Source organism: Python bivittatus, unplaced genomic scaffold, assembly GCF_059951505.1.
Source record: "Python bivittatus isolate LINGU-HERP-01145 unplaced genomic scaffold, Pbiv_v1 ctg000850_np1212, whole genome shotgun sequence".
NCBI classification, from domain to species: domain Eukaryota; kingdom Metazoa; phylum Chordata; class Lepidosauria; order Squamata; family Pythonidae; genus Python; species Python bivittatus.
In genome coordinates this window covers 63,656,498-63,673,179 of record NW_028277112.1, presented here as the reverse complement: position 1 = coordinate 63,673,179, position 16,682 = coordinate 63,656,498, and the positions used below count along the sequence as shown (strand labels likewise).

General features: G+C 38.7%; 1 protein-coding gene across 2 annotated transcripts in view; it reads left to right on the top strand.

Moving 5' to 3' along the window:
- The window catches only part of IDUA (alpha-L-iduronidase), a 53,902-nt gene that overhangs the window by 18,403 nt on the left and 18,817 nt on the right, over window positions 1-16,682 (top strand). For both annotated transcript variants that reach the window (XM_015888707.3, XM_025169005.2), the window contains exons 3-7: window positions 3,611-3,693; window positions 6,204-6,311; window positions 7,230-7,325; window positions 9,273-9,475; window positions 10,633-10,812. In XM_015888707.3, the coding sequence (XP_015744193.1) occupies window positions 3,611-3,693; window positions 6,204-6,311; window positions 7,230-7,325; window positions 9,273-9,475; window positions 10,633-10,812 (670 nt within the window). The remainder of the gene's footprint in view (window positions 1-3,610; window positions 3,694-6,203; window positions 6,312-7,229; window positions 7,326-9,272; window positions 9,476-10,632; window positions 10,813-16,682) is intronic.

Here is a 16,682-nt window from a genome sequence, read left to right as displayed (position 1 = left end):
GTCCACTCTCAGTTCTGTGTCTTATGTGTGCCTTGCTTATTCGTAGGCATTTTGCAGTGGCCTTTTGCAGAATTATTGGCTTTCAATGGTCAGAAACCCATCGGAGGGATTTTGTTGGGGGAAGGGGAATGAACAGCAAAGATGCATGGACCTTCTACAGCTTGAAATGAAATGTGGAAATGTGAAAGTCAGACTTTCTATTCTCAAGCAGTGCTAAACAGATGGAAGTTGTTTCATTATTTTGAAGTTTCTCCCGTTCCTTTTAGTTTTGAATTAAATATCAGACTTGCTCTGCTGGAGTGGGATAACATAAGATACTTATGTTAAGATAGGTTGCTTAGGACTGCAATACAGTTTGAGCAAAAAAATCTGCCTGCACAGTTTTACTTCTTGCTTAGCAGACTTCTCCCTCTACCATCTGTTCCAAAGCCTGAAGTCTGAGACTTGATGCTACCTAAGGCACCTCCTGATTAAAAAAAAAAAAAAAAGCCTTTAAGCAAGAATGACAGAAAGAATCAAATACAGAGAAAGCTAGAGCAGAATTTGGGGAGTGAGTTTGAAGAATGGAAGTTCAACCTACCAGAATCTGGAGTTTATATGTTTTTCAGTGCATGAGTGTTTACTGATTAGACTGATAAAAACCTTGTTGATTGGAAACATTAAAGCCTTGTGTTGCTTGCTGAAATAAGGTTTGAGGGACTCACACAATCAGCCGGCCAGCTTCATCTTGCCTAGAATGTTTATTCTTCGTTATGGAGCTGTCCTCGGTCCTGGAGAGTTTTGGCCCAACCAATTACAAAACAAAAGGCTCCTTAGAAGCTCAACTCCTAATGATTTGAGATCTTATTCTGCTTTTTTTGGGGGGGGGGGCATATGTATCACTGTTACATGACTCGAGAATTTCTTTAGCGTGTAAAGGAATCGTCATCTGCCTGGAACAGTGTGGGTTGTATTATAAGTGAGCTGTGTCATGTGTGAACCAGTTCCACATGTTTATTTCAAATATATTAAGATAATTAATTGGATCCAAACTTAAATGCTCTTGCATTAAAATAAGTGGGATTTAAGCTAGTCATGACTAACTTGCACCACTGATTTCAATTGGATTATTTCAGTCACAGTTGAATGAGGATCCAGCTCGTCACTGCTTTAGCCATATCCCATATGCAGATTAGACTATTTGGTTGGTTCTTTTATAGGATAAAAATGGTAATGATCATTTTCTCACCGTATATTACTTGTGTTACTATGCAGACTGAAGGATTGTTTAACATTTCTCCAACATAGTGCATTTACTTCTTTGTGGTCTGCATGTCACTTGAAATATATTCAACGGATAAAATTCCAATGTTTGTTTAAATGCAAGAAGATGTTTAGTGCTGTTTTACAGAGCACCTGGCAGATATTCGGTTAACTCATCTAAATGTATAATACTATATTTTTCCGAAGATGTGTTTTGTGGAATCCTTGGGGTTCTCTGTGTTTTGCAATAGAATAAGGAACTAAACATATTTGCTTAATACCAAATGTGTTTAATGCCAAAAGTATTTCAGCATAGTGTCATCAATGTTTGATCACTTTCATGAAATCTAGGCCTCAACATCATTCCCACAAGTTTTGTTTACTTAAATAAGAAAAAAAAAAACCTTGGTCCTGTTATCAAAAAAGGCAATCTCAATAATGAGAGGGACATGTCTTTATAGAAGGCAAACAATATCAGAAGTTAAATTTCCAAATTAATATATGTATGTATGTACAGGGGTATGTTTGGGGAATGTAACTTCTGATTTTGTTTGCGGTTAGCATTCAGAAGGCTGAGATCTCTCTCTCTCTCAGCTTTCTGCATGCTGGCTGCAAGTTCTAGAGTTGTAATTGAATGTCTTTGGAGGCACCAAGTTAGGGAAGGATAATATATAGCCGCCCATCTCACACAGAGTTGCTTGTGCGGCTATATAAATGTGACAAATAAATAAATAAGTAGGCCGGTAGGTAGGTAGGTATTTTTCTGTACTTTCCAGTTCAGTTTTTTCTGCTGAAGTCAGTTCAGCTGGCTGATGCATCTATATGGAAAGAAGGTCTTCTAATATGTACAGCTGCATAGATAAGGATCTGTGGTAAATAGATGCCTTTGAATTTCACACATGCTGTACATTTTGATTATTCAATTGCCGAATTCATGAAGAAATAATTGACAAAAACTGGATTAAGCTTATTGAAATATCAGGGCTTGATTTTGTTAATGGCTGACATAAGTCATATCTTTCAGTGCATCTCTTTTGACTATGATAAACCTAATCAAGGAGACATTAGCTGAAGCTCTGGTAGCCCATTTGCATGTGCCAGCTATTGTTTCTTGCTACAGTCATCAAGTTATAGATATGCATGTATGAAACAATTCATAGTCTTGGTATTTGAAATCAAGTCAAATACATGCCAAGTCCCATGTAACTGGTATGAGAAGGAAATCAAACTCCTCCCCCATGCAAGCAGAAAATCAAACCTTCCTGCTTGTCCCATCCTGCTACTCAGTCTTCCCACAGCAATCAAGGTGAAAGATTAAAATTTACAGTTAGAATGGGCTCACCCAAAAGATTAAAATGTGGCAGGAAGAGTTAAGATTCCTTGAACCTAGCCAAAAGATTTCCTTAATCAAATAACAAAAGATCTCTTCCCCAAGAGATCTGTATTCCACTCAAGCAGCGTTAGACAGGCAAATACCTCAGCTCAACAGGATGCCTGATTGCAGGAAACCACAGCTCAGCGGGGCACCTGACTTCAGAGCGCTCCCTCTTGGAACTCCGGCTAAGTGCAATTTCTAAGAATTCCTGGAGGGCGGGCACTCTTCTGCACGCTTTTGAGGAACAATAGCTGGATCTTCCCCATATAAAAGGCTCCCAGGGAAATCAAAGGCACGGCCACCCTAACAGTGGCCTATTCTGTGTTGTGCTCTCGGAAATAAAACCTGATCTCTGTTTCAAGCAACTGCCTGTGCATTTTTGTTCCTGGCTCAGAAATGAACTTGGTAAGATTTCTTTCCAGCACTGGCAAACTGCAAAAGTGAGAACCACGTGGATTTCAAAAAGACATCCTTAATGCTAGTCAGAGTTAAAAACATAATCCTGAAAACTGAAAGAGTAAATTCCCAGGCAGACTTAGTAACTTACTTAAAGCAGAGTCTGTTTGAAACACTTCCTTTCCATGGCCTCCTCGTCTGGGCTGTATTGCCCCTTCTTACTTAAAGTGAACTCCTCCTCCTCCATAATATTTCATAGAAATAGGCTTAGCTTGTAGTGGACACCATCAAACCTATTTTCTATAAAAACCGATTCTCAGACTAAGGAGATTCAAGCAACTGTCAGGTAACCAACCAGCTGCAGACATCTCTACTATTAATTAGAAGACCACATGCCCTCTGGTGCACCATAAGGCTGGGAGAAAAAGATTCAAAAAGATTCTGCCCTATTGTAAACTGAGATACATTGTTCTAAGTTGAAAATTAGTTTGCTGCTCTTTTATCTTACTAAAGAAAAGTTTGTAAAATTATGCTTGGGGGAAAATGACTTTCAATTCAAGCAGTCGTCAAAGACCTGCACTTTTTTTTTTTTTTCAGGGTGATAAATGGGACACTTCACTACAATTTCACAAACCTGGATAACTTTATGGATCTTCTTTGGGAAAACAAGCTACATCCTGGTAAATGTAAAATCAGCCAATTCAAATATCTGTTTTACAATGTTTAGGTGAAGGTATCTGGAGTTCTGTGCAGTCATTTGCTTACCTTGAAAACTACAAGAATTTAACAAGCAAATGTTGCAATTCATGAAGTTAAACTTCTACCATATCTGATGGATATTTTTGCATTGCCTCAAGGACAAAGGGCAGTTGCAAGTTACCACAGCCTTTGCAAATAATGTTAGCATTGAAGTGCATATGCTCCACACAGCTGAACAATTTTAATATCAGATCCCAGAAAATCCATAGCTTGCACTGGATAGGCACATATTCTAATAGGCACTTTATCTAATGCCAGTGAATGTGTGGGCTTTCCATATTGAGCCAACGTTGTCAGAAGCAGAGACTCTGCAACTATCTGTTGTGACTAGAAGAAAAGTGCAATGCCCTTGCTATTATACCACTCTGTTTTGTGGAGAGCAGCATGATATAATCTAGTTTTTCAATGGATATGGAGTAGTATTATCAGTCTAATGAATGAATGAAAACCATAGCATCATTTTAATTGAATATAATATATATTCTGGCTTCATGGGGGCTTGTGTCTTTTAATGCCAGAGGATCCTGCTCTGTGCTTTTAGGATGGTGCTAAACATTACTCCTGTTGTTCATATGAAACTGCTTTACTTCATATCAGTCCATTAGCCTATCAGTAGATTAGGCTGTTTGTTGGCCTACAAATTTCTTGGCACCTGCCAGTCTCCCTAGTAAAGCTGATTTTTTTTATGTACACACATGCACGTGTGTGTGTGCGCGCAAGAAAGAGAGAGAGGAAAGAAAGAGAGAAAGAGAGAGAAAGAAAAAAGGAAGGAAGGAAGGAAGGAAGGAAGGAAGGAAGGAAGGAAGGAAGGAAGGAAGGAAATGGTAAGCTGATATACAGCAGATTAAAGCAACAAATTTTGGCCTCATTCTTATTTCTAAAAATGCCTGGACTTCAAGCAGATCTCAAAACCTTTCTTAGATGATGATGATGACTTATAAGGCCACCAAATCAGAGAGACTCAAGGTGGTTGTAAATGATCCTTTGGGGGAGTACATAAAAACCAGGTTCAGCTATTCCTCATCACTTAGCCCATGGCCTGTTTGAAAAGCTGATGACTGGGGGGGGGGGGGGGTGGGGAGAGAGATTGAAAATTTCAAACATGCCCACCAGCCAAAAAAGGTTGCAGGGCTCTTATTTAAATCTTGTCAATTCCAACTGGCAGCTATTCTTCTACGCTCCGGCCCATAGCTCTTCTTAGCACCTCTGCCAAACTCCCTTTACCTGAAGTGAAGAGGGTAAAGAGATGGCTTCTTTAACTAGCTTTTTAAAGAAAAACTCACTGGGCTGAGTTCACACAGCATACTAAACCAAAAGCAAACAAACTGTATTGTAGGTTAACAGGTTGCATGAACTTGCCACCAAAGAATATGCTTTGTTGCAAAGCTGTGGCTTCTTTGTGCTACTCATTAAAAAAAAAAAAAAGAACAGTATAAAAATGTAGCAAGGAAAGAATTGCAATTAGTGTCTTCCTAAAAGCAATTTTGAGGTCTAGTTTTCAATGAGAAAATAAAAGCAGTATCCGGGTCGCGCAACTTCAGTCCGAAGCGTATGTGAAAGGATGGGGGTTTTTTTAGAAGGAATCAGCACACCATCATAGGAGCTTCCACTTGCAGTCTGAATAGTATAGCCTGAACTCAGACTGCCATTGATGGACAATAACTGAGCCAGAGGAGTGATTGTACTTGTGCAGACATGCACACTTAACCTTCCAAGTAGAACTTTGCAAAAAGATTTCTCAAACTTTTGTACCTCAATTTCTCACAGGCATTTTAAGAATGCACATCAGGAGGAAATTAGAAGAGTAATCTTGTGTACTGATTAAAATAATCTGGCAAGTCCTTGATAAATTCTCAGTTGAGCCATGAACACTAAATACACCTTAACCCCTTTCTCATTCCCTCTTCCAAATCTGTAATAAGGGGATAATAGAACTAGAATGTATTCATCCCGTAGAACTTTTATATGGATTTTGAGAATGTGTGGAAAGCCATTAAAAAAGTGCTGTATAAAATACTAAATATTGTATTAAAGTAGATTAGTACTTAAAGTATATTCTCACTGGGCTGCTTCATTCACCTGAACACCACTAATTAAACTGATAGTTTTTAAATTATTGGTAAGGGTGCATGTGGCTATAATTATGGTCTGAAATCTGAAGTGCCACCTTCAAATGTATCCAGTAGAGGATCTGAATTTTCAATAATTTAATTAGCTTATCTCTGTGTCATTATCATAAATTATTAGCTGTAGAGTGTCAGGGTCCCTTTTTGCTTTATGCACATTGTAAATGAAATTGGTCCCATGATTCCTTGGATATTAACTATAGTGCACAGGTGAGGACTAAAGTAGGCTTATATTGAAAAATTCAAAACTGCTATCAGTTCTTGATTGATTGAATCATTTTGCCTTTGTTTTGTCTTAAATGAAGGTTTTGAATTGATGGGAAGTCCTTCAGGATACTTCACTGACTTTGATGATAAAAAGCAAGTGGTGGAATGGAAGAACCTGATTGTACAATTGGCCAAAAGATATATAGGTGAGTTAACCAAACTCAGTGTTTCTGCAAACATTTATAAAAAGTAATGCTAATGAAAATATACTGCATTTTTCGTTTAAATTTTATGTAATTAACTATTGGTTTGGATATGCTGTCACTTATAATTTATGCAGCTGTATGGCTCTGGTTGGGTAAGTGGGAGAACATTAGCAGGGAGTTCCATAGGCAACAGATAACATGCTATGGGATTTAGAGGCTAGATTAATGCTAAGATAAAGCAAATTCTAGCACATGGATATACCAGCTTTCGGGTTGAGGATCATACTAGACCTTTGAGTGATATACTGAGGGTCACGTTATATACATTTGAACTCTATTTTAATTCAAAATAGTTAAAATAGGGTTATTTTTCTTTCTTTCAGATTAAACATTACAATTCAGCAACTTGCAGTGTTTATCTGCAAGTCTTTGGGAAAGTTGCATCCACTTCAGAGGTTCCTGGCTGTGTTTTCCTATGTAGACAAATTTGGGGCCACACTGTAGAATAAATTATATGTAAATCTGTCCTATCCTAGACTGATCATCCATGTATATCTACTAGCCAATTTGGTCTAGTGGTTAAGGCACCAGGCTAGAAAGCAGGAGACTGTGAGTTCTAGCCCTACCTTAGGCATAAAAGTTGGCTGGGTGACATTGGGCCAGTCAGTCTCTCTCAGCCCAACTCACCTCACAGGGTTGTTGTTGTGGGGAAAATAGGAGGAAGGAGTATTGGGTGTGTTTGCCACCTTGAGTTATTTATAAAAATAATAAAGGTGGGATAAAAAATCTGAAAAAAATCTCTTAAAGGCAGAGTCTGCTAATGTGGAATAAGAAATTATTTGGTCCAAGAGTCCTTCACTTGAGACTTTGCTCATGGTCTAATGAACGAGTTTTAATAACTGTAAGCTTGGTTTACAGAGAGGTATGGATTGAAACATGTGTCTAAGTGGAATTTTGAGACTTGGAACGAACCAGATCATCATGACTTTGACAATGTATCAATGACTGTAAATGGTAAGTTGTTTTAAATCTTTTTTTTAAACTGTGAATGGTGTGGGAAGAATTCCAAGGAGAAGTTAGATGCAAGCAAGAGAAATACTGTTCACTTTCGATCTTGTAAAACCCAGGCTCAATATCAAAAAGATTTTGGTTTTGCCATCCAAGCTCTTCCACAGCTAGGTCATTGTGTCTAAGTTAGCAAACAGGTCTACAAGGGATGTTACTTAGTCTTTCATAACAATTTTAATGATGCTTATATTACTTGGCCAACTTTTCTTTGTTGTTAAGAATGTAGATTTGAATACATCAAGTAAATCAATAAAGACTGGAACAAAAAATATTTTTTTCCATACAGTTTCCTAGAAATTATAGTATATCACTTTCTGGAGGCATTGTAGCCCCATTTCGGAAGATGCAACATTTCTCAACTTTTAAAATCCTCAAGCTGTCCTCAAAACATTGTGAATGAAATGCTTGAGCTTTTCCAGTTGCCTTGTCACGTGCTTGCTTAAGCCTTCAGCTGGTGAAAAAGATAGGAAAAAATACTTTTTTCCCCCTCCCAACATTTACTGTATTCTTGTACAATGCAGCAGACATAGCAGCACCTAGCTGACCCTAGCTGATCCCAAAAAAAGTTTAGCAGGGTCAAGCTTGTTAGTACTTGCATAAGAAATCACTGGGAATGCCCAAAGCCATGTACTAGATTACAGAGTTGAAAAAACACCCCTGAAGAAGAAAGTGGCAATTTTTTAAAAAAAATTAAAAGAACTCTCCATCGAATCACCAAGAGTCAAGTTCAGTTCAAGGAAACCTTTGCTTAAATGTTTGTCAGAATGCCTGGGAGGACATTTTCTTTCTTCTGTTGCTCAGCTGCACTGCCTCCAGATGTGGGGTTCAGCCAAGCCACAATTTAGTTTTTTAAAACCTTTAAGAGACTTGTTCTTTGACCAAACTTGTACAAACACTCACACCTGTTTTCTGCAACCCCACTAGCATCAAGAGGAACCATAGCAAGCATTCTCATGGGCTTGCCAAAGGAAGGCACATAGCAGTACAAATGGCTGTTGGGAGATCCCACTCAGAGTTATTTTATTCTCTCCCCTGTCAGAATTTGTGCACTCTCAGGATCATAAGTCAGGGGAAGTGATGTAGCCACAAGGGAAGATCACTGGAGTGAGAGTGAGAACCGTAGAGCGTTTCTAATTGCAAAAGGGTGTCTGGTGAAAGGGTGTCTGTTCGAGGTGCTTATGCACATAATGATCTGATTATCATAAGGTGCCTGCTAGTATCTGGTAGCTCCTGTAATTTGGATGAAAAATCAGTTTGCTTGCCTTCTGTAAAATAGTTTACATTGTAATTGTTTCCAAATTACACGTATAGACAGAAGTGAGTACAAATTTGATGTAAATTGGTGTTTATGGGCGTATAGCTCACCTGCTATTAGGAGTTCTGTCGCTGCTGCTGAATAATTGTCCTGCACTCAGGCCCATTACCACAAATATTTGAGAGGTTTGTGCGTAATTCTGGCAGACCTGTAACTCATTGGGTGAAGTGGACTTTTAGTTCATAAAGCCTGAACCACAATAAAGCTGTCCTACACTCAACTGCTCCTTTATAGCTTTTTAAAAAGGAAATAATCCTCTAATTTATATATTCAGGGCCATGCCGACAAGGGCTAGCTGCATGCTTTGAAACACATTGGGATTGTGTGTTTTATTGGCATCTGTAATAGAATCTGTGGCCCCAAGTTCCATAGTCAAAAACAAGGCATGCAAGTTCATGCAAATGATACATTTCTTCATCAGCTGGTGTTAATACAGCAAATGCAATGAAATATGCCCTGCTTTGTTAGATTTCAGCCTAGCATGTTTTGAAGAGCGAGATACATTTCTGTTCCATTGACGAGATACCATATTGCTATCATACACTGAGACTTTCACAACTCTTCCATTTTCTATCTAGGATTTCTCAACTACTATGATGCTTGTTCTGAAGGATTAAGGGAAGCTAGTTGTCAGCTAAAATTGGGAGGCCCTGGAGATTCCTTTCATCCATTTCCAAAATCTCCAATATGCTGGAACCTCCTTAGTCATTGCTACAATGGCAGTAATTTTTTCACTGGAGAGACGGGAGTCCGGCTAGACTACATTGCCATGCATAAGAAGGTCAGCTCATTTTTTTTTAATTGCTGAGAATTTAAAAAGTTCCTGATCCAAGTTAAATGCTTTCATTTATGTATTTTTATCCAATTTAAAAAAGTACAGACAAGGTGGAAGAGACTGGATTGAATAAAAAGTGGCTATTATCTCTTGCAGAGAATTATATGGAATGTTCAAAGTGCCACTATGTATGTTACCTTGTTTGCTTATTTATAACTGAAGCTTTAGTTTCCTGAACTAAACTCAGAAGCTATAGCTAGTCCAGAATGCAGCAGCGTGGGCAGTGTTGGGCATGCCTCATTAGGCCTGTGTGACCCCACTGCTCTGTGAGCTGCTCTGGTTACCAGTTAATTCCCAGGTGCAATTCAAGGGGCTGGTTATCACCTATAAAGCCCTTCATGACATAGGCCCTTTATTTGAGGAAGCACCTGTCTCCAATTGTTTCTGCTGATCTGGTGTGATAGGCCAGAGTGGATATACTCCAGTCCCATAGATTAAGCAGTGTCACCTTGTGGGACTTCTCTCTGCCCTCTGGAATGATATTCCTCCATCTGGATGGGTCCCATCCTAATGACCTTCAGGAAGCTATTAAAGACCTGGCTTTTCTCCCAAGCTATCGGCAGGGTTGAGGTTGTGTCCCTGTTGGATGAGTTTTCCTTGGTTATATGTTGTTTTAGAGGCCATTCATTTTTTGTGTGTTTTGTATTTTATACTTTTAATTTTAAGGAGTTGTTGGGCATTGGGTGAACTATACATTGTATAAATAAATAAATAAAACTTCGGGTGGAAAGACTCCCATTAGAGCTTATTGATCAGGATGGACAGCTTAGTATGGTCAAAGGCTTAGAGACCCACACAATCATAGGTGGGGTGAGAATAAAATCAAAACTTAATATTATTTATATCTACAGTAATGTAGTAAGATTAATTACTCTCCTATCATTATTTAATAATATTCCTCTTCTGGCACATTTAAGAATCTGAATTTGGTGATAAATTTTGGAGCTTCTGTAGGCCTCAGGTTGTATACCTTTTTATAGATCAATAAAAAGAGAGGCTCCCTGCCCTCATCTAAAACAGAGTGACACAATAGGGTAAGTGTAGGAGAGCAAGCTATAAGTTTAATAGATAATAACAGTCATCACAATACTTCTTATTACCAGGGAGCAGGGAGTTCTCTTCATATCTTGGAACAGGAAACTGAGGCCATGGGACAGATCCAGAAGACCTTTCCCAATTTTGCCTTGGTGCCTATATACAATGACGAGGCTGATCCCCTAGTAGGATGGTCGATTCCACAGCAGTGGAGAACTGATGTGACCTATGCGGCCATGGTGGTAAAGGTAAGGTTGATGCTGATAGAAGTAGAGGAGTCCTTTTTGTGTTTGGATTTTCATTGGATAATTGGGATCACAAAGTAAACAGAAGCTTGTCTAGACTCTCTTGCTCAATTTGCTCTGCTTGCTCTGACAAACATTCAAGGTGTCAGGGTTAGGCCAGGGCTGTAAGCATTGAAGCTTGAATCTAGACCAAGAAGGCACCTTCTCTAGGTTGTGGCCTTAAAGAGCATTTGGAAGCTGGTAATATCATTATGATCTCTGGTGACAAACCAAGCCCTTCTTAGGCTTGACTAATACTGCTTGCTGACTGACTAAATACTGCTTGCCAGTTACAGGAGCCAAACATAACATATTCCTGTTACTTCTGGGTCTCAAGACTACTGTGGCTAAGCACTCCAGTTCAGAAGAACTGGAAGTAAATAGTAGCTTTTCCATGTGTTTGTCTGGGCTTGTTCTTCTGTTAGAAATAGCAGCCAGAGGTAAAAGGAGGAATCTATATGGGAGGGATGGCATATGGGGAAGGTGGTGTGATCTTCCCTCCATACTGCTTTCCTACCAGTCTTGTCCTTCCCTGCTTCCTCCATTATAGCACTATTAAAAGAGAAGAACATCATGGAAGGAGATGATTCTCAATGGGAAGAGTGAACTCATCTTCTTCCTGGGTGCTTAGGTCCTTATCTGGATTCAGCGCCTTCTCAGTGGTTACTCTTCTTAGAAGAAAAACCCAAGATAGATGCTCCCATGGCAAATGTATTGCCCAATCCCATCTTAGTCTACTTGTGAGCCACTGACTTTGTCAGACTTAAAAAAAATAACATTACAGTCTTACAAAGATCACAATGAGCAAAAACTAATGCTCATTGCAATACTTCTTCGTATTATATTGGAACAACTGGAATCAGGAAGCTTGTAGCAGATGGCTTTGTGCTTTATCTCTACCAGCGTATGCACTAACATCGATAATGGACCAGAACGGGTCCAAAACAGTTCAGAAGAAGATAAAGTAGATAGTGGGAGCTGCTGTAGCTGTCCCATCCAACACACCCATTTGGGATCTGGGCAATATACCAGGCAACTAGAGTTGGGCTGTTTTCAGAGCCATCACTCATCCGCATTGCTGCCACCGAGTCAATCTGTTTCCCCCCCTATTTTTCAATACATAGAGCTTTATTCAAAGCCTTCCTGTTTAGGCCAGAATGGAACTGCTTTCTCTGCAAAAGTCCATGAATGTCGTGATCTGCTATTTTCCCTTTGTATCCATGAATTATTCAGAAATACAAAGGTACACAGACACACCAAAATAGTTTCCCCTGATTCTGCATAAAGAACTGTACTGGAGCTGGATGGCTATTAAATTGGAAGTGGCCTGATGAATGCTTTAGCTTTGTCTGGTTTTCTAGGGTTTGCAGTGTTGCAAAATCAGGACTTGTCTACCATCTAATGGAGGAAAACTGTATCTGCAGCTTGTGATTTTTGTAATCATAAAACATGTGTTCACCTACGATGTTTAAATAACAAACTACAATTAAAAATACAGTTTAGGGGGAAAGGGTTGTCCACCACATGATCCTGGCTTAGTCCCTCATTCCCCTTTGCCACTTAATCCTACAATTGTCAATCAGTGAATAGTGCTTGATTTTAGCCGAATAAGAAATCCATCCATCATAGCTTATAGCTTGGTAAACAACTGGAGAATTGTCACTCTAGACTTTGTGGCCAGACTAGATGAGACCATTAATCTCCTGGGTGATATTAGTGGTTTTGAGAATTTATTTATTTCTCTTTAATCATTTGCATGCACCTCTCAGGCAAGACTCAAAGCAACTCACAATTCAGTAGTACCATAAAAACCATAAGAACAATAAAAATACCCCACATATATAATATCATAACATTACAGTATCTCAAATAAGGTATTTTAACAATCAACCAAGCATTCATATGCGATAATGGGATGGGAATCATTTATCAGCATTTGACCATTGTTTTCTAGTTAATATACTGGATGACCTCAAAACAACCAGCTGATGTCCCAGATGAGTTTGTTCAGTTGGGGGATCATCAGTGTTTGACTAAATTAGTGAAGATAAATCAAGTGATTTATATACATATATGGCTCGCTATTACATGAATATTAAGTGACGTTTTGAGAAAAACCTTTAATAAAAAGGAATGGTGGAAGAGGGATTTCCCCCCTACATTGGTTATATACTTTAAGACACTGCTGTGCATATGTTATTTTTCCAATAAAGGATAATTCCCTGACATTGATTTGGGAGAATATAGAAATCAGCCATTCCTCTGGAATACCGTTAACGCTGTCTTTCCAGAGCTAATAATAATTATAATTGTCTCCATTAAAAAAACAAAACAGAAACACCCACAAATACTTCAATTCATTGCTTTCATATAGAATTCCCAAAGCTGTAGATTCCCTAGAGCTCATATTCTGTCTTAAAAGAGGATGGTACAAAAAGTTAGCCAAACTTGATCAGGGCTCAATAGTACCTCAGATCTGTTTTTGTACATTCTGGTAAGATGTAGAAGCTGGAGAACAGTGTTCAGCAAGGAAGTCATCCTAGGACTTTAAAAAAAACAAGTCATCCCTTAAAAAAAAAAATCCTCACTTTTTTTTTCTTTTTCAATTAAAAAAAATGGTAGATCTCTTGAGTTACTGAGTATCAAGCATAGAATAAAATGTTCATTTGCTAGAGCATCTCTCTCCCTACTTGTGGGTTTTATTGATTGAAGACTACTTTTTGCAATTGGGGAATGAGTGTCTGGTTGAGAAGTTTCTCCCAAGATAGCTATTGAAGGATCATCTTGAGAAGCCCACTATCAAAATCTTGGTAGTCCAAAAGAGGAGTGGCTGTTCCCTTAAGTGACACCTTAGAGCTATTTTCCTCATCTTTCCCTGAGGAGAGAAGAGATTTGGGTTTCCCCCCCCCAAAAAAAAATCCTGTAGCTTTATTATCTGTATCATTGTGTTGCATAATGAAAAGCAATATCTGCTTTCCTTAAATAATTAGATTGAATGCTTGGGGGACCAGAATTATTCTGCACCCTGCTTATATTCCCTGCTGCCCTGGGTACCATGGCTAGATTAGGGCAGAAGCAGATTTTAGTGCATGTCAGAGTTCTTGGAACCAGTTGGCTTCCACATCACCACAAGGGGTGTGCCTGGCATTGCTGCTGCCTTTTGCCACCAACAGTCACTCCACACTTCCTAGTCATGGTTATGCAGCGGGGTGGAGAGCTAAGCAGTGAAACTTTCAGGCAAACCTGTCATTATTTATATAAGTATAAATATATAGTACTATACTATATTATACACACACACACACTATGTATGTGTGTGTGTGATATATATATATATATATATATATGCAGTATAAGACTATACTGCTTAGATGTGCTTCCCACAAAGTAAAATAGATATATGCCATTATTCAAATGTTATTGCTGGTCTGAATTTATTAGATGGAGACAGTTTATGAAAGAATGATTGATCATGACTTGTTAGAAACCAAGTTCATACTTGTAATCAATCCTCTTTCAAAATGTATTCAGGAATAATAGGATTTCCATCAGTAATTAAGCCACTAATTCTATAAAATCCTCTATCTTCTCATTTCTTGTATTGGATACATTTATCCTCACGCTTTAAAAGTTCAAGGAATGAGAGAACAGAATGATAAGGAGCCAAACATAATCTGCATTTGTACTAATTTGTAGTAGATGTCAATTTCTGAATGTTGGGAAGGAATGGAATTACCTGACAGAAGTCCAGGATTACCTCAATTTCTACCCATTGAATTTTATTTGAATGCCATGTGGTATGAATTAATAATTGTAGTTGAAAGTTTCCAAACTAATATAGTATTTCAAATTTGGTGTATTCAAAACTTCCTCATGTTTTTGTTTATAGGGTGTGGGTTGCCTACTCTTTAGTTTTTCTGTAGCTATGAGTGAAGAAGTAGTAATTAGCCATTCATGATTTTTTTTTAAGAATAATCTTTCTAAATGCAGCTCTGCTATTAAACAATGATAATGAAATGTGTTGCCTTGACATACATTCCATCTTAATCTTGATAGACCTAACCTCTCTGATCTCCATCCCCAAATCTCAAGCCACCTGCTTATTCTACCCTTTCTGTACTGCAGATGGGGAGGCATGAAGTAACCAATGGGGGAAATGTTGGGTTATGGCATTCTTATTAGCTACCCTGGGACAATGATCTTGATCAGGATTGCTGAAAGGAAGGGTTTAACTTTCCTCCATCCCACTCCAGTGACCACAAGGCAGCAAAAAGGAAGCAGCAATCTTGATTGGGGCAGGTAAGAGACTAATGGTTTCCCCAATCTGAGCATCTCATTCTCTAGTGCATTTTTCTTTTTCCAGGCAGTTAAATTATTATTTTCTGTGGTGGGAGATATTTTCTCCCTGGGGTAAAGAGAAGGTTGTTGTCCAACAAAGCATGGAAAAACTGTGTGGGTATGAGTCCAGTATATAGAGATCTCTCCCTTGGCAACTCTTTCCTTAATTTATTTTACTGTTGATTTTTGAAACTATACAGTGACTAAACAAAGACTAAAAAGTGTATGAATTGTATGTATTTTGTGTTATTCTGTTGTACAAAATGAGGAGGGAACTGGTGATAGAGTTAGCAGTTCTCCTCTCCAAGCTGGGTGCTAGGATTGGGGGAAGAGGCAACGTCCTTCTTGGGAGAGAATGCACTCAAAGCAACAGAAGGGAGCATCTGTTCTGATTTACTTAGGTGTCAACTGGGTCCAGCATTGTAGCTCCCTCCAGGGATACAGTTATCTTGATGTTTCTAAAGTACTGTATTACTGTACTCCTTCACAGTTAGCTTCTGGAGATGAGAAGGTTTAAACCTATCTTCACTGAATTCCAGCATACATCTTCATCTCTAAATCCCTCAGCTGAGTGGTGCTGGGGAAAGTGCCCATCAGCCATGCAGGAGCAAAAGTGTCTTGTGCCATCTTTGCTTGTAATCAATCCTCTTTCAAAATGTATTCAGGAATAACAGGATTTCCATCAATAATTAAGTCACCAATTCTATAAAATCCTCTATCATCTTATTTCTTGTATTTGATAAATTTATCCTCACGCTTTAAAAGATCAAGGAATGAGAGAACAGAATGGTAAGGAGCCATATATATTTCTTATGCTCCAGCTGACCAACCAATTGCCTGTAAGCCTGCCAGAAGCATTGTAGAGATGGGAGGAAAGCAGACAAGTAGAACTATCACTGTAGGGTATGGGAGCATAATTGGGACAAAGTATGACAAGCAAGGAAAAAATTCCTATGTACCTCCTTATCATCACAATTCAGTAATGGAATTCAGGGGCTTGGACACAGGGAAGTTGTGCTCAAGGATTTCAGGAACTAGATTAAGCTACAGGTTGATCATTGTAGTCCAACCAGGAAAATGAACTTGATATAAAACTGCAGATAAAAGGAAAACGTTCCTTGATTCTCAATGTTTGCCATTAAGTTCCATGGGATTAGAACAGGTTGAAACACAGCTGAGAAGGCCCCTTCCTTACAGGCATTAGAATCATCAGGGTAAGGTACTGGTTTAGCTCCCATCCCTGTATTGTCCAAAATTAGCCACTTTCCTTTCCTCCCCTCCCTAGAAGTGAACGGCCACCATTGATTCAGACAGAAAAAAAATGTTCATACTGCACTTGAAGTCATTGCTTTCAGTGCAGCAAAAGCTATGTATTTGAGAAAACCTGGAGGTTGTTCCTATTTTCAGAAAGGCAGAAAAGAGGTCTAGGGAACTATAGAGGGTCAATCTGACCGTCTGGGAAGATTCTACAGCAAATCAGCAAGAGATTAATTTAT